The 25,928-nt window shown below is 38.7% G+C and overlaps 1 protein-coding gene across 2 annotated transcripts in view; it reads left to right on the top strand.

Annotated features, from left to right (window-relative positions):
• Nucleotides 1–25,928, top strand: part of Klhl14 (kelch like family member 14) — a 95,541-nt gene that overhangs the window by 1,129 nt on the left and 68,484 nt on the right. The window contains exon 2 of one of the 2 annotated variants that reach the window (XM_070029369.1): nucleotides 511–1,533. In XM_070029369.1, the coding sequence (XP_069885470.1) occupies nucleotides 554–1,533 (980 nt within the window). In that variant the 5' untranslated portion in view covers nucleotides 511–553. Of the gene's footprint in view, nucleotides 1–475; nucleotides 1,534–25,928 lie in introns of those variants that run through there. The other variant, XM_070029370.1, reaches the window with a different exon arrangement.

Here is a 25,928-nt window from a genome sequence, read left to right on the forward strand (position 1 = left end):
CCTGGAACCGTCGCCCGTCGGTCGCCTCTGCGCTCCCCGGGGCAGCCCCGACTCCCTGCTTTCGGCCTCTCCCTCCAGCTAGCGCCCCCGGCATGGACCCGAGCCCACGAGGTGTCTCGGCCACAGCTGCCACTTGGTCGTCGCTGCGGGCCACCGCGGTCGCAGCCAACAGCCCAGCCGGGGTGGTTTCCAGAAAGTGAGGGGGTGAAGTGTCCAGGAGGGAGCGGGGCGCCACACAGACGCCCGGACCCCCCCCCCGGGTGTGGACCCCCCCCCGCCCCATCCCCGGGTCAGACGGGGCCCTTCGGGTGGCGCCTTCCAACCTCTCCATCCCTCAGGGTCCCGCCACGCTCCGAGAACCAGTCCAGCTGAGCCTCGATTGTTGTTCTTTGCCTTGCCCTCCTCTCCACACCCTTCCCCACCCCGACCACACCCCACCCCCTCCACTCCATCCTACCCTCCCCACCCCCGTCCCCCGCTACCCCCCCATCCCCCACCCCTGTCTGCCAGGTTGGAGGAGGGTTTAAAGCCAGGTGCGCCCAGTCAGCTCGCCATGTCCAGATCCGGAGACAGGACGTCCACCTTCGACCCCAGCCACAGCGACAACCTGCTGCACGGCCTCAACCTGCTGTGGAGAAAGCAGCTGTTTTGCGACGTGACCCTGACGGCCCAAGGCCAGCAGTTCCACTGCCACAAGGCCGTGCTGGCCTCCTGCTCCCAGTACTTCCGATCGCTCTTCTCCAGCCACCCCCCTCTTGGGGGAGGGGTCGGCGGCCAGGACGGCCTGGGGGCCCCCAAGGACCCGCAGCAGCAGCAGCAGCCTCCACAGCAGCCCGCGTCGCAGCAGCAGCAGCAGCAGCAACAGCAGCAACCGCCACAGCAGCCACAGGAAGAACCAGGGACTCCTTCCTCCTCCCCCGACGACAAGCTGCTGACCAGCCCCCGAGCCATCAACAACCTGGTGCTCCAGGGCTGCTCGTCCATCGGGCTGCGCCTGGTCCTCGAGTACCTGTACACGGCCAACGTGACCCTGTCCCTGGACACGGTGGAAGAGGTGCTGTCGGTCAGCAAGATCCTGCACATCCCCCAGGTCACCAAGCTCTGCGTGCAGTTCCTCAACGACCAGATCTCGGTGCAGAACTACAAGCAGGTGTGTAAGATCGCCGCGCTGCACGGCCTGGAGGAGACCAAGAAGCTGGCCAACAAGTACCTGGTGGAGGATGTGCTGCTGCTCAACTTCGAGGAGATGCGCGCCCTGCTGGACTCGCTGCCGCCCCCCGTGGAGTCGGAGCTGGCGCTCTTCCAGATGTCCGTGCTGTGGCTGGAGCACGACCGCGAGACCCGCATGCAGCACGCGCCCGACCTCATGAAGCGCCTCCGCTTCGCACTCATCCCGGCCCCCGAGCTGGTGGAGCGGGTCCAGTCGGTGGATTTCATGCGCACCGACCCGGTCTGCCAGAAGCTGCTGCTGGACGCCATGAACTACCACCTGATGCCCTTCAGGCAGCACTGCAGGCAGAGCCTGGCCAGCAGGTAGGAGACAACAAAGAGGAGGAGGGGGGAGGTGGAGGGGGTGGGGGGGAGCTGGAGAGGCCGAAGGAAGGGGAGGGGGGGCAGGGAGAAGGGGAGAAAAGGTTAGGCTGGGCAGGAGGCTTCAGTAGATTGAAAACAAATACAAACAATCCAGATGAGGTGGCCAAAGTTGATCTCAAGAGGCCCTGGAAGGTCAGTAAGAAGCTGGCCTGATAGCATCCTTGCTAGCTAGCTTCAATGCCCCAGGCTCGCCAAATCCCCAGAGTAGAGAAACCTAAGAATTGTGGACTAGGGCTGAAATTGACAGGCAGGTGGGGCCAAAGGCCTGGACAGTTAGAAGTGCAGTTTTGATGCCTTCTAGGCTAGCCCTCCTTCCAACCCTCCAAGAGGGTAGGTGTTAGCCACCTAGGATTTGCTTGCAAGACCTCCACCCCCTCCTCTTTCCTGCCCTGGGCTGGCAGAAGTGTCCAGACACTGCTGACAGAAGAGAGCTCGCATACTTGTTCTATCTTATGGACAAGTCGGTTTTTGTTTTGTTTTGTCTTCACTTTTGTGCTTGAGATCAGCCACCACCTCCCCCACCCCCGGATTTGAACTCCACAATGATTTGCCCATTCGGGGAGCTGTTGAAAATACTATCATCATGTTTTGGCAACTAAACTTTTTTTTTTTTTTATGATGTGAGAAACCTTTTTTTAAACTTTAAAAAAAATAAAGAGCAAAGCAAATGCTTTCAGGGTGATAGAGTGACTATGATGGAGTGGAGGGATTTTCATCTCAAAGAAGAATGTGGTTGAAAACAGGAGTTGGGAAGGAGAGGGAGAGAGTCCTGTAACTCCAGTTGGTTTGTATGCTTGTCTATGGAGAAGTTAGAAAGCTGTTGGTGCTGGTCTTGCTATGGATTTCTGTCAAAAGGGAGAGAAAAAATGATGTCTTTAAAAATGCTACTGAGATGAGAAAGCTGTAGGAATTGGCAAGCCTATTTTATTGGTTACATTTTTAAACCTTTTTTTTTAAATGAGCCCTAGCAAACGGTTCTTTCTCTTTTTAGAAAAGGGAAACAGTATCCTTTCAGTTTCTCCTGACAAAACATCATGGTTCCAGATGCCAGCCTACTCCAGTCTAAACCACCGAAGTGTTATATTAGGAAAAGTAGACTAGTCTGAAAATCTGCCCATGCGGGTTTTCCCCATGCAGAATGCTGTGGAAAGGATAGAGTACAGTCTGTGCAGCCTTGTGGGATTAAATGCCATGTTTCTACCAGAACTAGGTAACTCAAGTTTTAAGAAATGGAAGATAGTCCCTCCAGTTCTTTAGGTAGCACTAAGGCGAGGTCAACAGGAAAGCTTAAGCAATCTTGAACATGGAATCCTGTAAGCTGATTTTTTCCCCCTCTCACATCTGTAGTAGATCAGCTAAAGTATTATGGTGTCCAAAAACAATGCAGCAATAGCAGAAGTAAGACTCCAAACCCCCTGATGCTCGAACCCAGAGCCCAGGAGTTCAAGGGACAGCTCAGAAAATGTGTTTTTATTTTGTAAGAGTTTTCTTTCATGTATCCAAAGATCAAAATAAGAAACTCAGTGTGATAAGCCAATGTTATGATACCAATGGGAATTATAATTAACACTCTGATTTTAATTTTTGTCATATTTAAATGGCATATAGATAATATTTCACATAGCACATCAGTTAAGAATTGTAACTGTTACAATCGTAAATGTCACTATGCTAAACATAACATATATTTTTGTGCATATATACATACAAATATATATAATCCAGAATAAACTCAGAAACCCAAAGGGATGACAGAATTCAGCTTTCATTTGTCCTAAGAGTAATTTTGCCAAACAAGCTTGATCTATTCAATCTAATAAATAATTACTGGAGCTCTCAACATACTTTTATATGTAAGTATGTTGAGGACTCAGTGTTAAGAGAGTTGACTTGAAAACTGCAAAATCTATTTCCCACCTCCTCTGGATTCAGCACATCAGCTGGGGCCTGCTGGCTCTGTCCTGGTGGATGTCAGAGATACCAGGCTGCCTGGCTCTGTGATGATACCTGCCAGCTTCACTGGGCCACATCATTTGGAGGATATGTAGTGGTGTCTGACTGTCTGACCACTGAATGCTGACAAGTGTCATGGATGCTGTAAGAATCTGATACTTCTGTAGGAGGAAGAAAACTATATTTTCCTTTAAAAGAGGAAGAGAGAGAGAGAGAGAGAGAGAGAGAGAGAGAGAGAGAGAGAGAGAGAGAGAGAGAGAGAGAGAGAGAGCAAAGAAATAGAGATCCTGTGAACCTATTGTTGGCATCAGGGTAAAATCATTTAGATTTGCTCCATTCTTAGCAAAACTAAAGCAATTTAAATTGAAGGAGCAAATCACATTGTTCTAATTTTAATTCACTGAAAGAATGCAAAAATAGCCAGCACCATCAACCTTAACTTTAATATAAACGAAAATGCTGTTAGTTGCAACCCACTAGTATTCTTTGAACCCATTTATTATAACATCAGCATAATATAAAAATGTTTTCCCCAACTTACGTGTAGTTCAACAGGAGCATTGCACATGTTAACCTATTATTATGGAGATTGTATCACTTCCTTTGAAGACAATTTAATTGAAGAATATTCTGTTGATTACTTTTTATCTACCTGTAATTTTTAGTCTAGATATAAAAGTATTTCTCAAACCCAGAAATGAGAATTGATCAGGGTATTGGAATGAATCTTAAATATCATCAGGAATAACTCCAAGAGAATTAATTTAAGAATATATGTTATCTAGGAAAGATAGGGATCTCAATAAAATAATGATAATTTAAACACAAATATTAAGCAATTTTGAATGTTTATTGTTTAGAATGATAAAGCAGTCGAAGCATGAACTTCTAGTAGAAATACTCGAAACCAGTCTAATTTTTTTTCTCTTGTTGCTTGATTTTTCTGAGTATGCTATTTGCACTTGGATTCACATACTATTTTAGTAAACTAAACATTACATTGATAAAATAAAATTTGTAAATTTTTATTCAAATTTTAACTATTAAGTAATATACAATGACAAAACTTGGTAAAGGATATAAAGTTTTAGTTAAGAGGGATAAGTTTTAGTGATCTCTTACCCACTATGGTAATTGTTAACAATATAACACATATTTCAAAATTTCCAAAAGGTTAGATTTTTAAACATGCTCATCACAAAAAAATGTGATCCCTAGGTAAGGAGCTACACATATTATTTAGTTTTATTTAATCTTTCTGCAATCTATGAATGTATCAAACCATCATATCAAGCCAAAAAATTATAAGAATTTTGCCTAGTTATTCTTATTAATTTTTTTAAAATGACAACTATTACGATATTTGAAGTCATTTCTTTTGAAGGTTTCCTCTTCTTATTTCATTTTCATTTTATTGTAACATTATAAAACTTTTAATTTGGAGAAATACTAATTAAGTTCTTAGAGAAGTTCCTGGAAAAGTATCTTCTTTTACAAAGCATGAAAATTTAGATTAATAAGTTCTCTTGATAGGTGGTGGTTAGTAAATTAAAAAGTTAATATTTAAAGTCTTGTGGTCAAAGTCATAGTATAAGAATAAATATCAGAATACACTGTAGGCAGTTTGTAACTTTTAGTTCAGGAGACTTACAGTCTAAGTTAGCATATCAAATTCAGAAGCTTCTTTTTTATTTGTATTTTTGGTTTATAATGCATAATTAAAGAGAAGATCTCAAATCAAACCAACTAGAGGTAGCTAACATTTTACATTGCCATTACACTTCATCCAAAGTAACAGTCAAGAGAGAGCTTACTGAAAGTTGAATAACTTATGATTATGAAATACAAAAGGTTAAGTGTTGAACTTCACCAGTGATTTATAAAATCCAGGCTGCTGTTGCATTTAACCAAGTCCCTTGGCCCTTCTCCTGGAAAACACCTGTAAGAGAAAAACATTGAATGAAATTATTGCATTTTTACAGATTTAGCTGCCAGGTAATAAATATTTTACATAGTCCCATACAGAATTTCAATGTCAAAAAATAACATTCTACATAGTAGGAGACTTCCATGCAAAGATTCCATTTTCTATGGACCATAGTATATTTACAGGGTTTTTTTTGTCATAAATTAATGATAAAATAGATTTAAATGTCAGGAGGACTAATTACATATTTACTAGCTACCTATTTAAAGACCCTTTAGAGCTAGGTGCTGGTGCTTCACACCTGTAACCCTAGCTACTCAGGAGGTGACATCTGATGGTCAAGGTTTGAAATTAACCCAGACAAGTCCCAAAGACTTTTTTTCTTTTTCTTTTTTCTCTTTCTTTCTTTCTTTCTTTCTTTCTTTCTTTCTTTCTTTCTTTCTTTCTTTCTTTCTTTCTTTCTTTCTTTCTTTCTTTCTTTCTTTCTTTCTTTCTTTCTTTCTTTCTTTTTTTGCTGGGCTTGAACTCTGGGCCTGGGCGCTGTCCCTCAGCTCTTCAGCTCAAGGCTAGCACTCTACCACTTGAGCCACAGTGCCACTTCTGGCTTTTTCTGTTTATGTGGTGCTGAGGAATCAAACCCAGGGCTTCATGCATGTGAGGCAAACACTACCACTGGGCCACCTTCCCAGCCCCCAGAGACTTGTATTTTCAATTAATCATCAGAAAGCCAGAAGTGAAGCTGTGGCTCAAGTGGTAGAGCACTAGTCTTGACTAAATAAACTCAAGAACAGTGCTTAAGCCCTGAGTTCAAGCCCCATGCCTGGCACACGCGCGCGCGCGTGCACGCACACCCACACCCACACCCACACCCACACCCACACCCACACACACACACACACACACACACACACACACACACACCATTGGATTTCCTAATGCACAGCTCCTGGTTTGGGTTCTTAAAAAGTATCTCTTTAAATGTATGACAGTATTTCTTATTGGCTCTCTTCCTGAAAACTGAATAACAACCTAAACAAAGCAAACCTATCTTGTATCCATGTAATCTCCAAATTGTTATTTCCATTTATATCAATTTGATATCCTCAGATTAGAAGTTGTTAGGTAGTTAGCTTTTGTATCAGGAGTTACTCAACCATTCAGAATACAATTTGTTTATTATCTGAAACAAGACCATTGATTACAAAATTATATCACATGTATAAAAACCAAATAGTTTTATCCTGTAATCTAAAGGCAATTAAAGTAGTTATTAATGCATCTTCTTGGCATAGAAGACTGACAAATGGACATTTTCAATTTTTATTTCATGCTTGTATTTATTTTTCCTACTTAACATGTTGAAATTAAATTATTAACTAATTTCTAAAATATCTGAATCTTCTTAAAACAGACTCACGAATATTGCCTTGTTTACAACTGCTATTTATACCAGGTGATATTATAAGCACTTTACAATCATGAAATTTTTATGTCTTCATCATTAGCATGATCTTATAGATGCACAGAAGCATTGAGAAGCATTGTGCCATGGTTATAAAGCTGAGTCCAGACAGTGGAGCACTTACGTCTATGTTCTCATACAGGGTACTTCCTTCTCCTATGTCTAGCTCTTTGTCATAACTGACCTTAGATTTACATGTAGACTTAAGGCTTTCCTTTTAGGGTAAATAAAAAAGCTGAGGGTTAAATATTAATTTATCTGATTTCAAAAGAACCTAAGAAGAAGTTTTGTTCCAGGGATCAGCAGTATTTTTTTCTATAAAAAGACCAAGTAGTAATTACTTTTGACTTTGTGGTCACAGATCTTTATTGCAATGACTCCATTCTTCACTTGTCATGAAAAAAATAGCCATGGATAGTGGATCAGTGGATAAGCACGAATGCGTTACAATAAAACTGCATTTTTAGGCAATAAGATTCCATATAATTTTCATATGTTATGAAATATTATTGTTATGTTTAATATTTTCAACCACTTAAAAGCATAAGGCCCATTCTTAACTTTTAGAGCTGGAAGAATCTGGCTGAATTTCTTCATTAGGCCATGGTTTTCTAACCTTTGTTTCAAGTACTTCGGATGTATAAGTGAACAAAAGAGACTCCAAACAAAATCAGAGTTCCAGAATAAGACTGAAGACTTTTAGTAGTGATCCCATAGTAAGACGAAATTAAAATAAGGAATGAGGTAGTTACTCATTTTGCAACCATTCTTAAAGGCTTATAATGTAGAATGATCGGTATTCAAGAGTAGCTTAAATATTGTTCCTAATGATTAACCGTTACATTTTAGTCATTTCCATTAGGGAAACCTAATCAGCAAGTCTGTTTAACTCATTGTTTTTTGAGATTGCTACATATCCAGCGTTCTAATACACACATATTTATACATAAATATATTTATTTAAATATACATACCTACTAGAATATATATTTAAAAATATTTACATATATGCATATAAATTGGAAGGGACTGTTATCCTGTATTCTAATTGCCTTGATCAAAAGGCAGCTGTTGTGGGATTTCTGATATTAGAATTAATCCATTAAGTTGAGATTACATTGAGTGTGACTTCAGATCCTTCTTGCCTAGGTAAGTAACCCTGAAGAAGCATTCATTCTATTGCAGATTTGTTTCATGTGTGGGTTTCTCTACTGGACAGAGACTTCGCTGAATATTTGTAAGCAAAGCATTTAATTCAGTGCCTGGCTTTGATCCAAAAATATGAGCTTAATATGAATTATTATTTATAAGTGCAATTGGAATAGACCCTTGAGATTTGAATTAACACAGCAATTTAAAAACGTGAAGTCATAGCTCAAGTGGTAGGGTGCTAGTCTTTTGCAAAACAAACCAAGAAAGATTTTTTTAGGCAATGAGATGTTTGAGGACCTGAGTTCAAGCCTTACCACCAACACAAAAGCAAAAAAGCAAAACAAAAAACCCCACAGCAAATTTAATATATAAAAATGGCTGTAATTTTAAATATGACTATAGTCACAAACATATGTATGTGTATATACATCTATATAGTCACAAACATACTATTAACCATTATTTTCCATAATAGCAAGAGCTATCACTAATTTTGCACCTACTAGAAGCTTAACATATTGCTCATATTGCTTGTAATTGTTTAGAACTCTTTTAGCTTTTTTAAAGATTAGAAAACTGAGGCTCATGGATATGTACTTTGCAATCAACCAAATGGTGTATTAACAATATTTATTGTCTGCAAAATATACACTTGTTGTGAGTGTATATTGTAGACATGGGACCTACAAGCATCAAACACTAATTTACACTTGGTACATGTTTATTCTACTGTACCACAGAAGTAATTCAAGTTTCTACTTTCTAATCTTCTTAAGCTACAAGAAGAGAATGAAAATACACTATGGATTGGCCTACCAGATTTAATCATTCATTTACATACATAGGGGATTGAATAGTGTGATTGCTTAGAACTAGAATGAACTAATCTATTTTAATTATTTAAATAAATAAATATTAAAACTTTTAGTTTAACTGTGGGAAAAAAGAACAAAAGATTAAAGTTTGAATTTGAACTGAAGTCATGTTCCCTGGATTATGGTGGGCTGAAGTACTGCAGGGCTATTAGCTTGTTTCTGTGCCAACAGGACACTATTAATGTTGGCGGTATTTTCACATTGTACAGCAATCAGAACTATGAAAGCATCTGTATATTTTAATAACATAAGATTCCTTTCATTGGAAATATATTCTGTTGATTTCAGGAAAATTATTTTTAACCTTTGTCATGCCGTGAATGTTTCTGTCATTCATCTAGAAGTTGAAAAAGTAAATTTATTTTCTGTGCTCTTTCTATTACCTACAAAGATATGCCATGATGAATGAATTACCAGTAACAATCTTTTGTAAAAAATAAATATAAAGGAAAAAGAAAATAGTATTTTAATATAGGCAAAAATTAGAATGATTTATTTTAATAGAGTATGTTTATTTATCAGAAAGATTTATCTGTTCATGAAAAGTATTAATGAGAATGGGACTGGAACTAGACTCAACAGTGAAAGCAAAGCAGAATGGTACTACTGAAAGCTGACAATAGTGAGGAAATAAAAGAGAGAAAATAAATCATAAGACTGTGAAAAAAAGAAGAAAAATCAGCAGTAAGTAAATACAAGAAAATATAGGAAATCAAAGAAATTATTAAGAATTGAACTATCTGAAAAAGAACAGAGAACTAGCAGAAGAATAAATAGACAAGAAAATTCCAGAATTAGGAGTTCAATATTTGTTGAACAGATAAAACAAGTCAAGAATTATTTAAATCACTATATCCCCAATCTTACATAATTTAGATTTAGCAGCCATTAAAAAGAAGAAAAACTCAGTCATCAAAATAAAAGAATAATATAGGTAGGCATCAATGGCTTGCACTTGTAATCCCAACTGCTCAGGAGGAGGAGATCTGAAGATTCCAGTTTGAAGCCAATCAGAGAAAGAAAGTTTGTGAGACTCTTATCTCATGTAAGCACCATAATAGCCAGAAATTGAGCAGGGGCTTTGAGCAGGGGAAAAAAAAAACCCTCAAGGACTCAGCAAGGCCCTGAATTCAGGCCCTAGAGCCAGAACAGAACAGAACAAAACAAAACAAAAAAAGAAAGTGAAAGAAAAAAGAAAGAAAAGAAAACAATCTTAGAAAGAAAGGTCAATTATGGCATCTAGTATAATTCTATTCAGTGTTCAAAAGTTTAGCCATGAGTAGAAAATAAAAATATAACTGTAAAAAACTGCCTTCACTCCCATGCAATCTGAGCAGGCAATACATCTAAGAAGCAAGGAGAGGCTCACAACCTCATATGGTTTTGTTAAACTAGTGCCCATGATTATGTTATACCACAGTGAAAATGTTCAGTTTGCCATTAATAAAAAAATAACACTGTGCTATTTAGGAGACGAGTTCTGAAGCATCTCAGATTAAGGACAGCCCACACATACACAGGAGACACCTTCCCAGCCAATAGGCATTTTCATCTTAAACATGAGAGGGTAAGGTCAGGAGGATTGCCATCCCAGGACACTCAGGGCAGAAAGTTAATGATGCTACTTACCAGTGTAAGAAGCTGGGTGTGGTGGTGCACACCTATCATCCAATCTATGAGGAAATCTTAAAATAGGGCAATTATGGTCCAATCCTGGGCCTGGACAAATATGAATCCTTGTCTCAAAAACAGTGCATAAAAGTGCAGGAGGTATGGTTTACCAGTGAAAATTTTCCTAGAAGCACAAAGTGCTGAATGCAAGCCCCAGCACCAACATCACCCCTCACTCCACCCAGAGCCCCAGAAAACACTAGCTATGCTCTGGAATATTCCTCAACTTTGTATTGAACATAAGCTGTTCACAAGCTCTGGGCTGGGCTGGATTCTGAGGCAGAGTTGGAGAAAGAAAGAGAGGGGGAAAAGAAAGAAGGAAAGAAAAAGAAAGAAAGAAAGAAAGAAAGAAAGAAAGAAAGAAAGAAAGAAAGAAAGAAAGAAAGAAAGAAAGAAAGAAAGAAAGAAAGAAAGGAAGGAAGGAAGAAAGGAAGGAAGGAAGGAAGGAAGGGAAAAAGAGAGAGAAAGAGGAAGAAGGAAAGAAGGAAGGAAGGAGAGAAAGGAGGGAAAGAAGAAAGGGAAGGGAAGGAGGGAGGGAAGGAAGGAAGGATGGAAGGAAGGAAGGGAAAGAGAGAGAAAGAAAGGAAGAAGGAAAGAAGGAAGGAAGGAAGGAAGGAGAGAAAGGAGAGAAAGAAGAAAGGGAAGGAGGGAGGGAAGGAAGGAAGGAAGGAAGGAAGGAAGAAGGAGGGAAGGAGGGAGGGAAGGAAGGAAGGAGGGAGGGAAGGAAGGAGGGAAGGAGAGGAGGAAAGGAGGAAGAGAGGGAGAAAAGAAAAAAGAAAGAGGAAAGAAGGAGGAAGAAGAGGAAGGAGGAGGGGAAGGGTAAGAGGAGGGAGAAGGAGATAAACATTTTCTAGGGAATGTACAGAAATGGCACTCCAAATCACACAAGCTGTCTGCCTTGTAGAGGTTCAAGCACCACAGAGATAAATTCTACATGTCAGGATTTTTTTAGTTGAACCACAAACAGAAACAAGATATGCATGGAAACCATAAAAACCTAAATGAGTGGCCTAACTTGTCTTGTGTCAATAAAATGGGTTCATAATGATAATGCTTCTATAATGATAGATCTACTTAGGGTTAGGGTAAAGGTATTGAGGGGGAATAACTAAAAATAAAATCCTTTATAATATTGATGGATTATTGATTTTCAAAGGTACTTCAAGCAAATGTTACCTGAATTTGTGTTTAGCTACCAATAAAAGTCTAGGATATATCTGTAATTCCTCTGCAGACACAAAAATAATCAGGCATCTCTAAGATCTAAGGGATGTACTTGAAGAATCCTGAAGGTGAAACCAAGGGCACTAGGAAAAAGTGGGAAGTTAGAATTGTTAAGGGCTTTCCACAACTTGTATTTAATTCTCCAAGAGAAAATTTTACTCTTTTTTACATTTGAAAAAAAACCTTTCATTTTTTCCGCTCATACAAAGGGTCACTCTTCTTTTTAATTGATACAATCAAACTCAGAACCTTTGTGTGTGTGTGTGTGTGTGTGTGTGTGTGTGTGTGTGTGTGTGTGTCTTCTGCTCCCAAGAACCTCCCAGATACAAACGTCTGGCTTCTTGGGTCCCAAAGAGCCTGTGAGCAGGGCTGGTAAATTGCACCTGCGCAGGGACTCTGAACTTCTCAGAGCTCAGCTGGGCCACCGTATGGAGTTTGGCTCACTGGAGGCTGCAGAGAAGTGAACTGAAGAATTACAGTCGGTTTCACTTCCCTGCCTTATGTGCCTTCAGGTGCCTCTGAAGACAGGCGAGGCCAGTGAAATGGAGAGAAAGGGAGAAGAGAGAAAGCATCAATATCTGAAAGAAGGAGTCATTTAAAACCCAGAGGCATTGTAGAAAAATGTGGACAGTTGACTGCATGTATGTGTGTGTGTATATATGTGTGTATACACCTAAAAAGTATATATTGTCGGTTGCTAGCTTCTAGTTAGTGTAGTTCCTTCAGAGACTTGTGCTCTTATCAGATCATTATACTTGTGGTTTGGCATGATCGTCAGTTCCTAGACTGGTAAAAAGAAAATAATGTTATTTATAAATCCTGCTTAAAGCAAAGCTGCTGCATACAGCTGTCTGGACCCTAATGTTTAGCATCTGTACAACTCTCCACACCAGAGCATCCTGTGCAGAGGAAGGGAATGAAAGAGGGAATGCAAAATCTGTGAGTCTGAGAAGGAAACTTGGAAAGAAACAGTCATACTGTAAGATATACATTAAGCCCTCAGCACTTCCTATTTGGTGTGCATTAACAGGGGTTCATTGGTACTGTGAGGCACCCCAGTCAGTCTGGGTGTATCACAGAGGCTGAAGTGTATGCCTAGCAGCACGGACCAATTTGGTGGGATGGTTACTATAGCAACTGTACCATCACTGTCAGTGGCAGTTTCTGTAATCTCCCTCTCTTAAGGCTTTCAGAAGCATTCACTCCAAAATGACAAGGGGAGAACAGAGCGATGTAATCAGAGGTACAAATAAAAAAGTTAAGGCTATAATGCAAATATCTTAAACAGTTCTATTGCATAGTTATTAAGACTGAAATGCCAGGCAGATGTGGGTTGAATTTCCACCTCAACCATTTACAAGCTGTCTCTCTTTAGGTAATTTACTTAACCTATTTTCAGATACCCAGCTTACAAAATGCACATAACAATACCCACTTCTGCAGTTGTTAAAGTTCAAAATGTACAACACTTCATTTAAAGTCCGGCTGAAAAATGTTATTAATCAATGGCTTTTATGTTTATAAGGATACTTCTATTTAGGCCTAATTTGCTGCTCCTTTCATTTGGTAGGTAGGATTCCTAATTCCATTTAATTTGATATTCTAGATTGCATTCCCTCAACCCAAGTCCCAGTGCTGTACTGACAGTGATAATGCTTCTGTTAGCATTTTCCATTTTATCCACTTTAATGGCTCACATTATATTCATTTTAATCCACCTTTGAGTCATCTACAGATTCCATGTGAGTTCTGGAGTCTTCCCCAGTCTCTTTGTTTGGTCATGTCAGTAATCAGAAAAGTTAGAAAAGTTATGGTAGATTCACATTGAACAGTTTTATTGAATTCTAATTTATACACTATACCACTTGCATTTTTTTTTGCCAGCTACAACTTTCATTTTTATAGTGTGTATTTCAATGGTTTTAGTATATAATGCAGCAATCACTATTATTAAGTTTAGGACATTTTAGTCACCTATTACCCCTCCCCACAAAAAGTAATCTATACCTGTTAGCAATCTCATTTTCCTACCATCAGCATCATCTCTCCTTTCCAGCCCTAGTCACTAATCGATGTTTTCCTTCTTAGATTTGCCTATTCTGGATATTTTTTTTGCAAGAATCATACAATATGCAATCTTTTTTATTTGCCTCTTTCATGTAGTTATAATATTTAAAGTTTCATCCATATAATAGCATAAAATAGTATTTCATTCCTTTCATGTCTCAATAATAATCACTACATGAGCACCCCAAACTTTATTTACCCGTTAGTCTATGGACACAGGTTATTTCTGTTTTTTGCTGTTATGAAGTATACTGTTATGTCATCCATGTACTAATTTTCTTTTGGACATATGTTTTCATTTCTCTTGAGTATACACACCTATGAATAGAATTGCTAGAGTTGCTGGCTCAGATGGTAATTCAGTTAGCATTAAACAAATGGTTAACTTTTGTAGGAACTGCCAGATGGTTTTCCAAAGCAGCTGCACCATTTTGCATTTCCACCAGCAGAGGAAGAGGTTCCAATTGCTTCAACCTCGCCAACCTGTTTGTTTGTTTTTTTCATTATACGTATTATATTGGGAGAGAAGTCTTTCCTATCTTCTCACATTTTCCTTTTTCTTTCTTGCTAATCTTTCTGAGCATCTTTCAATGTGCTGGTTAAGATAGACAATAGATGATAGATAGAGAGACAGATAGATAGAAGGGGATGATACAAAGATAGAAATGTCCACTCACATGATGTTTTATTTAGTTCCTTAATTTGGGCTTTTTCTCCTTTCTTTTCTTCTTTTTTGAGTGTGAGACTAGGACTCAAACTTGGTACCTGGCACTTTCATTTATTGTCTGGTGCTCTACCAGCTGAACTGTATTTCCAGCCCCTGTTTTTATATATTATTATTTGAGTTGTAATATTTCTTAAGCACTTTTAGAAAGGTTCCTTATTGTTTCTAAGTCATAGCTGGGGCTATATTCCGCAGGAACTAAGTGCTCTTTTGAAAACAAGATAAAGGAAATGCATGCAAATATATAGTGAAATTTTTTCTAAGTAAATTTACATGAGGCACAGGAGTAATAAAAATCTTGAAGTGGGATATGACAGAGAAAAATATTTATGATTGACATTTATGTTGTTTCTTCTTTGTGTGGTTATTTTGGCTTTGTTGACATGGGCATTGTATTTTTCAAAAGTTAGTTTGAACTTGGACACATAAATCTGCTGTTTAAAATTATTTTAGGAAGTGGCGCTGTGACTCAAGTGGTAGAGCGCTCACCTTGAGCTGAAGAGCTGAGGGACAGCGCCCAGGCCCAGAGTTCAAGCCCTACGACCAACCAAAAAAATAAAAAAATAAAATTTAAAAATAAAATTATTTTATTACACAGCCTGGCATCAGGCTGTAATCCTAGTTACACAGGAGGCTGAAATATGAAAATAGTTCAAAGCTATCCTGGGCAGGAAAGTCTGTGAAATGCTTATCTCCAATTAGCTGCCAAAAAAGCCAAAAGTGGAGCTGTGGCTCCAGTGGTAGAGTGCTAACTTTGAGTAGAAAAACTCAAGGACAGTCCCCAGGGTCAGAGTTCAAGCCCTAGGATCCACACATACAAAATAAGTAAATAAATAAATAAATATTATTCAAGCTATTTATTTACATGTTCTTAAAGGTACATAAGAAGTAGTTGATCCAACCATACCTATGTAATAATAATTCTAAGGAAATAGGTGAATTGTTTGACTGCCAAGACAGTAGGAACTCAGAAGAACCACTGCAGAATAAGAAACGTCAAAACAAGACAAAACAAAAACAACAGTAATATGCAAAAACAGAAATAAATATCTATGTTAATAGTGGTGAGGAAGTGTTTGTGGGGGATGAGCAGGAAAGAGCAGAGCACAGGACTGTCAGCCATGGTTGAGATTCAGCAAGGGTTTCACACATATCCCCAAGGCAGATTCTAACATGGAAAAGCTAAATTCATCATGAAGAAGACTTGTGTGGGTTCATCTTGCCTTTGTGTTTCTATGTCTTTTCAGTTTTCCACAGAGACCCAACCTATCTCAGGCTCTAAACAAAAATAATTAGTCTGGCTACCCTTAGCAGGTTAAGTTTTGTTATTTCACTCCTTTGACTTAGGGTTCCTTGATGTGGAGAATGATCAGTAGATCAATTTCAAGGCCTCATGATGATGCTTCTGGACAGAAAAATGTCCATTTTGATAATGAATTACTAGGAACAAACAAATTTCACTTCCTGTTAAAAGGATTATATCACCATTCTATAACAAAGCTGACTCTCAGGGCCACCATCCCAACTTCTGGTGCTAAGTGGCAGGAATTTTAGTGAGGATTTCTTTATCTGTATATTCAAAGGGTACAAGATGTAAATCAAAAGGAAATATCTTTATTGTTTTAGGAGCATGATGCCAATAGATGCTAAGAAAGCAGTTAATCTCTTAAAATCACTCAGGTTTAGTTATTATTGTTTCGTGGGCATTTTGTCTGTGGAAACTATCTTCTTCCCTTGCTAGGAGTCGTAGACCTATAGAGAACACACCTAATTCTAGCTGTAAAACACCTAGGATTTCAAAGGTCCCTAAGGAAAACAGAGAGTAGAAACACTACCTTCAATACATTCAAATAAGTTTAAGGCTTGACATTTCTCCCAAATTAGGGAGAAGCCAACTGGGCTAGTAGCAAGTAGTCTAGGTAGCAATTGATGTCATCCTCCATTCCAAGAAGGAGCCCTTGGAGCCTTTGTCAACGGAATCAAATGAATAGTCCCAAGTTCTAGAAAGCCACAGTCTCTGTGACTTAGAAAGAACAATCTTATCCTAGAAAGAATTTTTGTACAGACTGCTGTTTCAAATAAATTCTGAAAGTCTAAAGCAATTCATGTCTGTAGCAATATAAAGTCTACTTCATGAGTGTCACAAAAGCTCTTGGCATCACTATGTGTGCCTAGTTCTTCTCTCCTCCTCCGCAACATTGTTGTCCATTAACATTTACTTACCGCATAGGTAACAGACCCTGAGAACCAAAAAGGGGAGAAAATAAAGAGCCTGCCTCCAAATGTTCCATATTCTCCATCCAGAGTGTGGTTGATAGGGAACATTAAAACACAGCCATTGTGTGGGCAATTGTATACATTTTACCCTAATGGCTCTTTCTAGAATGTCAGTTAAAAAAGTGAGGTATTCCTGGGTCCTGCTCAGGCCCTCTCTTAATGATCAGACAGCTGTAATAAAGAGAGCTGTGTTCGTTTGCCTGGGATACCACAACAGAACATCACTGACTGGGTGATTGGAGGCTGCAAGTTCAAGACCAACATGCCTCTAGCCCGGGCTTCAGGAGCAGCCTTTCCCAGTTTTCATGCCTTCTGGTTGGGTGCTCATGTGGTTTTGCCCCCGGTTTGTGTAGAAACACATCTCATGTCTCTTCTCTTCCTCTTCCTACAAGGATACCAATCCTGCTGGTTTATTCCCCCACTCTTTTGCCCTCATTTAACAGTAATGCCTTCTTAAAGGTACATACACTACACATCACAATGAATCTTACCTCAATAGCCAAGAAGAGGACACAGGGAACTAAGAAACAGGCTAGGAGCAGTAATTGAAGTGTTATTTTTTTAAACAAGCTCTATACTAGCACAATCACATGACCAAAAATTAAGATAATAGTGTCTCTTTTGGTAATATAGAAATAGGAAACGGGAAAAAAATGCCAGCTGTTTTTCTTCAATTCCAGACAATGCTGCACAAAACAATTCTCTTGCCAATCAATCACATTTTTATATAATGTATCTTCCTCAGCTCCATCTAAATACACTGATCTGGAATGTGATGCTAAGATCCTGCATATTTAATAAAAATCCCAGGAAATTTTGTTATCAGTGGATTTTGGACTATATTGAAATCACAGAATGAAAATTATGTAGAGAAGAGAAGAAAAACTAGTAACAGTAATGTATTGATGGATAAATTCTGGGAATATTTGTTACAAAGAAAGAAAGATTTGCTACAACGAGGAAATCTGATTAATTAACATGGGAAAAAGAGAAATGAATCCTAGAGAACTTTATTGGAATTACTAGTCTCTAGGAGACCTATTGTCTAATGATGAAAGCTGATACCTACTGCCGTCGAGAATTTGCAAGATAATTCAAGCCACCAGGTACCCTGTCTCCAATTCCTCTTTAGGAATGCAGTCAACTTTCCCAGGTTAATGAGTTACTGCATGTTAAAGATCTGATGATTTAAAGTATATTGCCATGGACTGACAGGGTCTCAGAGGATTCTGAATGTACTTTTAGAGGGGGATGTAGGAAGGGCCCCTCCTTCGGAGCCCCAAAGTTAGGGTTCTCTTTGGCACTGTCACCCTTCCTGGGTTGTTGAGCAACAAAGAGCTGAAAGAACTGGCCCCCTACTGGGAAGGAAAGGGAAGAAAGGGGAAGATAAGAGATTCCTATTTCACCCTTCACAGTAGGAGTGTCCCTAAGCTGGATCCCAGAAGCCACACCTCATTGTCTGCACGGCTCATAACCAGGGTGTCTGCCTGCCTTACTCCCTGGCTGAAGATCACTCCAACATAAGAAGTTCTCCTTTCTTTATCTTAGCCCCAGGATAACATCACAGAATTATTCCTTCCCTAAACAAAAGGTCTGGGAAATTCTTTTTCTTGCAGCTAGTCATTTGTTGCTAGGATATTCCAGGAAAAGCCTGGAATAATGTATCTAGTTACTTACCAACTTTTCTTGCTGTCTCTGTGACTCAGTGACTCTGCAGTGCTTCTCCAACTGAAAACGGCTGGTTCCAGGTTCCTCTAAGCCAGCTTCAGTTTCACAAAGAGGAATCTCTCTGGACTTAGAGTCCTGGATAAACCTGGGCTGTAGGTCACACTGTGGGACGTGATGGTTGTCTCTTTCAACATCATCTTGAAGTGCTGAGTTTCTTCCTTTGGAATGGTGTTTTGTTCAAAGATGAACTTTGACAGTTCTATCTAAGATTCTTCTTGGTAGGATATGCTGTATCCATCTGAACTTACATTTTCATTATCATTCTATGATTGTGGGTCTAAGATGTCTTTTTTTTCTTGTGCAGCAGGTAAGACTGTTTCCTCAGATTGGGAAGTCATGCATCTCTTCCAAAAGCCAGACAGATGAGAGGGAAAGAGACAGAGAGAAGTCTCAGTCATGAGATTGGTTTTCAAGGAGACACAGAGTCCTCTTGATACTGGGTTTTGTTCGTTGTTTAAATGCATTCTTAGGGTAAGAATGATGCTTTGTCTTCTTTTGCCATGAAGTTACATGGAACTTAATGGCTCTTTTATGAAGGAGATCCTCTTGCACACAAACCATGGTTGTCCCCACCAGCTAGTCAGCAGCAAATGTGTGAGCTAGTGAGCAGTGAGACTACCTCCTGATTCCAGATGGGAGGCTTGGTCTGAGAGGTAATACTTGTCACAGGACTTTCTTCCAGGGATGGGGGTAGGATTAATGAAGTGCTATTTCCATTGTAGTTTATGTTTTTCAGGGAAAATAGGTGCTAAGCATTAGGTATTAGAATTAGAGATTATATAAATAATTAAGCAGAGATGACATGCAGCTGCTTCTAGTTACAAAATAAAACCTTAATTTGGAAGTGAGAGAGAAGGTAAATGTATCGAGTATGATTTGGTTGAGCCATTGTCTCTCATGAGGTACAGGACCAAAATAAATAGAGTCCAGTAAAATGTCACAGCCAATCATAAGCTAGACCACCCTGGCTCTTGAGTTTATGATTTGTGATTTCAGTTGGATTAGCTAGGCTTCTTTGTCATAGCTGCCTCTGATGTCATTGACCAGTTGACAAATTTAGAGTCTGAAAGAAGAATGTAGCAGGAGCACAAGCAAACTGTCTAATCTGTATGTTGAAGGACTCTGTCATATTCTGGAATGAGTATGTGATAGGAGAAACTCATGGAGAACTCTGGGAGTTACAGCAGCTTAAATGAGGAGTAGAAGAACAAGAGGATGGTCAGTTACACGTGCGAGGTGTAAAGACACAGCCAAAAATGATGTTGATCTTTGCCAAGTATAGCACTATAATCCCAGCACTATGGAAACAGAGGCAGGAAGACCACAACTTTGAAATCAGCTTAAGCTATGTAGTCAGACCTGATCTACAAACAAACAAAATAATAATAATCACAAACAACCAAACCTAAATATGTCAGTTTGCTCATCTCCACACATACAGATGGCAGAGTTAGACTTTGTCACAACATATGGATGACCTACGGCTGGTAACATGTGAGATAATTTTATGTGCCACCTAAGAAACCCTTTAAAAATGTATTTTAGCAGTTAGATTGTGTATTACTATAATTGAACATTACTGAAAAGTAAAAGACAATTTAGTATGGCTTAGTAGTAGATACCTATAATCCCAGCTACTAAGGAGGCAGAAGTAGAAGAATAAAGATGAACTATAATCTTTTAAAAGCCCTGTTCAAGCGTGAAATTTTAAATAAAAATGAAATAAACAATATCATAGCATGCAGATATGGTAAAATTCCTGAAGGTCTCTGCTTTGTTAGTAACTCAGGTTTAACGAACATTTCCCTCCATCATGGGCAGCTCCATTTGTGGGAGAACATAGATACGCAAAGAGAAAGAGAAAGGCAAAGATGGGATCAATGAAAAGCAAATTGTTTGGTCATGTTCAAGTCAGAACACACACACACACAAATGCAGCCATTAAGGACAGTGCAGAATAAAGGTAGCAGGTTCCATTTGGAAGTAGTGAACACACAAAGGGTCCAGTCCATGGTCAGTTGGCCCCAGCGCCCTGTGGTAAGGCAGTACACCCTGATCAGGAATATAAGGTAGAAGTCAATCACCTCAGGGCAGTTTGTGAAAGAGAGGAAAAGGGCAGCATCCACAATGCCCTAAGTGGGTAAACTTCCAGTGACCTAAAATGATTCGTTAGACTTCACTTCTTAAAGATACCTATCACCTTCTAATAACATTAAATGGAGGTCCACGCCTTTTACATGGCCACTGGAAGATATTCCAGGTTCAAGCTGACTTGCTCTTAGAGCAGGCGGAAATAAAGGATACAATCTGTGACATACTCCCAAAGAGTGAACTTGCAAGTGACTATTGCCCTTGCCATTTGTTTGTTCTTTTCCACATCGTTGTTTTGTTCATACAGTGAGCCCTTTTGAGCATTTACTATGTGCTAAACCACTTCTGTGAGATCAGAAAAGTTGCCATTGTGATATAATCAAATACATTTCAGCGTGACTGCCATCTTAAGAAAACTAGATATTGCCTATCAGCCATCATTTTCCACACAGCCAGAATCATAGGAGAGGAAGATGATGACACTAACACCTGAGAGTCACAGCAGAGTCCTGTGAAAAAACCCTAGACATATTCCTGTGTGGAATGGAGAAAATAAAACTCATCCTTAGGCACTGGAAAAGGTGCCCAAGTCCCCTTTCCTCTAGTCTTTCATCTGTTAAATGGGGATAATGATACTTTGTGTTTACCTACCTCAGAGAGGCATTATCAGGTCTATTTAAAGGCTCTTCCCATGAAAGCTACTGTGTAATTACCAAGAACAGCTATGATAAAGAAACCTAAGTACAACAGCAAATCAGCTGGAACAAATTCTCAAGGGAGTTTACTTCTCGGGAAAAATTTAAGAAAAAGGTAGCAGCTTTCCTTTGGGGACCTCTGGGTACCATGATGGCTGGAAGTCTCTGGAAGGTTAGCTGACTATGGAAAACCCCCTCTTGGCCAAGAACTCAGATCTTCCTTTGCTGACTTTTTCCTCAAGGTCTTAGCAATTCCCATCTCATGTTCTTCTTTCAAAAAAAAATAAAAAAGCAAACCTTTTTTTCTTAATCTTGATGCTTTTGTAGGTGAAATAAATTTCAAGCAAGGTAAGCATTATCTGCATGAGAGGAAAAGAGAAAGAAAAGACAGGTTATAATATGGGGAATATGTATTTTATGGATGATAGGTAGTTGAAAATTCTTTGAAGTTTTATAAGAAGAGGACCGAGGGACTTGTGTACTTTAAAGTTTGGTGATTACCTAACCACCTTAATGGAGCAAATTGGCAGCAAAGAGAGTGAGTAGATTGAATTTATGAATAGGCTCTTGGTCAATACCATGGTTCAGAAGCTCAATGGTTGTTTGTTTGTTTAACTTGCTTATTTAGTAAACGTTCTATTTATAAACATATGGTAACATATGGTATCTGAAAGGCATCTAAGTAATAAAAATTTCAAAACTCCAAAGACTGTTTTCAAGTGAGTGCTTTATAAGGTTAATAATTCTGCATAATAAGAATTACTGTCATTTATCAATTAATTACTATGAGAACTACACCATATTTTTCATATGTAACCCAGATATCAGCGAGATGCTTTCTAGATTTGGTAAAGAGCTATAAAAGTGCTATATACCTTTCCAATCATATGGTCTATAGAAATCCAAAATCCATCGCTGTTGACTAAATGTATCACCAGCCCCTCAAAAATTCAAATGTGAAACTCTAGAGACCCTTTAAAAATAGAGTCTATGCACTATGTAGACAATGAACTGTACAAATTGTAGGTGGAGATGGGAGGGAAAAACTGGAGGAGAGTGAAGAAAGGGATGACATTGTCCAAAAAGAAATGTACTCTTTATGACTTATATAATTATAAACCCTCTGTATATCACTTTTATAATAACAATTAAAAGAATTAAATAAATCAATAATAGAGTCTGTGGGAGATAATTCGGTCACAAAGCTGAACCCCTGCTGGGATTAGGGTCTTCATAAGAAGCGACAAGAAAGATCTTGCTTTTTCTTCTCACAGTCTCTCCCACCATGTGAGACCATAAACCGAAAGCTGGCTCTACGCAGGAAATAATCTAGTACTTTCCATATTCCAACAAGGAGATAAATTGGTTAAGCCAACCAGTCTGTGGTGTTTTTATTCTAGTCTCCTGGGTAGATTGAGACAACCATTTTGATGTCTATGAATTTCTGAGCACTTGTGTTTTCCTGTCCTTGTCTATCCTCCAGGCTACTCTCACACTGCTATCCTACAGAGGTGGAACTGCCTTTTATAAAATCTGTGGGTATCTTGTGTTTAGTCAAGTCCACTGAGATTGGAAGGTCAAGGGAAAGTGTCATGACTTCTGATCTTCTCCAGCCTCTCTCTAGAGGATTATGCTGAAAGCATTAATTTCTTTTCTCTCTCCATGGAGTAGAGAGACTAACTGTACAAGGTCTCTGTAGCAGAAAGCATCTTTAATTGCCAGTAGGGCATGTCTGGCTCCAGGAGGTGATTTTGGTTGCAAGTAGAAACTGTACACTTTCCCATTACATTTTAATGACTTCATTTTCACTTTGAAACATGGTTGTAAGAAGTTATAATCATTCATCTTTTATAGATGAGGCAACTGAGACAAAGATTCAACCCTGGGACACAAAAATAAGTCCTGGTAGGAAGAAGACTTAAAGCAAAGGAGTTAACTCTTGACTTGAAATTAAGTTGGTTTTGAAAGATTGACTACTCTCCTCTACGTCCCTTCTTTAAAACTTCATTTTACTCTCAAAACTTCATTTCAAAATCATATCCGTAGATCATGATTAAAGATATTTGTAAGGAAACACAAAGTAAAAAATATCTCAGTGATTTAGTATCATTTCAGAAAGAAGATATTAGAGTAGTGAAGAATCTAAACAATGGCATTGCAACCCTTTAATACTTCTAAGTAATAAAAATGGAATGGTTACACTGATGATAACTGTTGATACTGATGGGAGCTAGCATTTATTTTGTACTATTTTGAATGTTTAATATACATTATTTCATTTAATGCTAAAAAATTAAAGAAGCTTCTTTAATGTATGTGTCTTCAGTCTGTTGCTGTCCCTACTTTGTAAGTGATGTTAAAGAAGGAAAAGAGGCTAGCAGAGCATGATCACAAAAGAGGGAAAAGGGCTTCCTACAATAGCTGTGAGGTCTATGCCCTAAGGAACTGGGCAATCTGCTTTAGTTAGGAATCATGAAGATGCAATGATGTACCCAAGTGGATGGAATTCAGTACCATTCAGAACAGGGAATTTCCTCCTTGTGCTACCACTAGTCTTTAGGCTAGTACCTGGAACATAGTAGGTACTAATAATGAATGAATTGCAGCCGAATGTGTAAGTCAAAAGCAGACATAAACACCTTAAAATAAGCAATCATACATAGATAGCAATGGGTAATCTTTTAATTTGGGCAGATACAGAGCTGGAAAACTTGGATTGAAAGCTTTGCTTGATTTTTCATTTTTTTATTTACCTGTATCAGGGCTGTACCCTCGACTTTTATACTCTTGGCTGGTGTTCTACCACTTGGGGTATACCTATAGTTTGACATTTTGCTAATGAATTGGAGATGATGTCTCAGACTTTGCTGCCTAAGATGGTTTTGAACTCAGATCCTCTAGATCTCAATCTCCTGAGTAGCTAGGTTGAGAGATGTGAGCCACTGATGACTGACAATATTTGCTTTAAAAAAATCTGTATTTGTTTTCAGTTAAAAAATGAGTAGGCACTCAGCACTGAATTATGACTAGTAAGTCTTGTTATTTCAGAAGGCTTTTTAAGAAAAGGCATGTTTGTTGTTTTTCACATCACACTTTTTACATTGTATATAAGTTAAAGGAAACTATGATGGCCAAGAGAATATTCAAACGAGGTGACTAGCATGGGAAAGAAAATGGAAGCTTTTCTAGAAAGAAATGGGAAATTCCAATATGGAGAGGAGAAACCATTTAGCAATTCTCTTTGAATTTGTGCACACTACAAAGGCTTTTTCTTGAGAAGATTTAGATTGTTATCTCAGCTCAGCATGAGGAGAAAAATATACCTAATGAATGAGTTTGAAAAAGTGAGGTCTATTTCATTATTAATATTAGTAAGGAAGTAAATAACATTGATACTGTTCATATTAATAATTAAGTAATGACAATTACTTACTAAAATGTTAAAAAAAAAAAAGATGTCTCTGATTATTCAGAGAACCACTCAACCAAGTCAGTGGCTCACATTGTGCCATGTGTTAAGATCAATGCAGAGGGTGAAACAGAAGTGGATTTTAAGACCCCTCACCCCATGGAGTCATCATCTGTGAGAGTTGAGAAGTGATCATTTCTACTAAGAATCTGATTTTTAAAATCCCCTCGGACAAACCTGGTAACTTGTCATCTTGGAAATTGCTGAACTAGATTGCCTCAAAGTTTCCTTCACATGTTAGGATTTACTATTTTTTAGAGCATTGCAGAATACCTTTTTTATATAAATGAATGAAAATTATTTATAGTCTATACTGAATTTTGTACATGTTTTATATACATTTGCATATCTGTCTCACATTTGTATACTTAGATAAACTTGTATGCACATTTGCTTAATTTGTACATATTTTATCCAAATGCACATAGGTAGCCTAGCCCTACTGTACCTACAGACTTGCTGATTTCCTAAATAGGTTAAAACTCTTCTTTCAACCTGGTGAACAAAAACTTTTTTCATGTGTCATGGAAAGGATAAACTTTATCTGGCCTGTTTCCCAATTATGCAAGTTCCAGACCACTGAAATAAAAATAAATGAGACTTTACCATACTTAGAACACCAGTATGAAGACAAATTTGTTTACAGCCCCAAGTTTTAGGTCATCCTTCAATCATTCATCCCAGGAACCAGAGTAGGTATGCATGTTAGCACAGGCACGCACACCCGAATGTGACACATGGTAAATGTTGGGCAACTACTGAGCTGGAACAAAGGAGACCTTCAAATTCCATTGCCTTTTTAACTCATAAGATTAAAAAGGTTTGAGGGATGTAAGACTCCAAGAACTCCAAACCATCCCAATAGTATTGTTAATCCTGATACACTCAGCTTTTGTTTAATTTTCTCATTTTTAAACACATTACTTTGTCCTACTGGAGTTAAGCAGAGGAATGAATGGCGTAATTGTTAAAGAATAAAAGCTGTGAAGTGAACATATTAATTTTGGCTAAATTGGTTCC

This window comes from Dipodomys merriami, unplaced genomic scaffold, assembly GCF_024711535.1.
Source record: "Dipodomys merriami isolate MVZ:Mamm:240054 unplaced genomic scaffold, mDipMer1.0.p SCAF_2, whole genome shotgun sequence".
NCBI lineage: Eukaryota > Metazoa > Chordata > Mammalia > Rodentia > Heteromyidae > Dipodomys > Dipodomys merriami.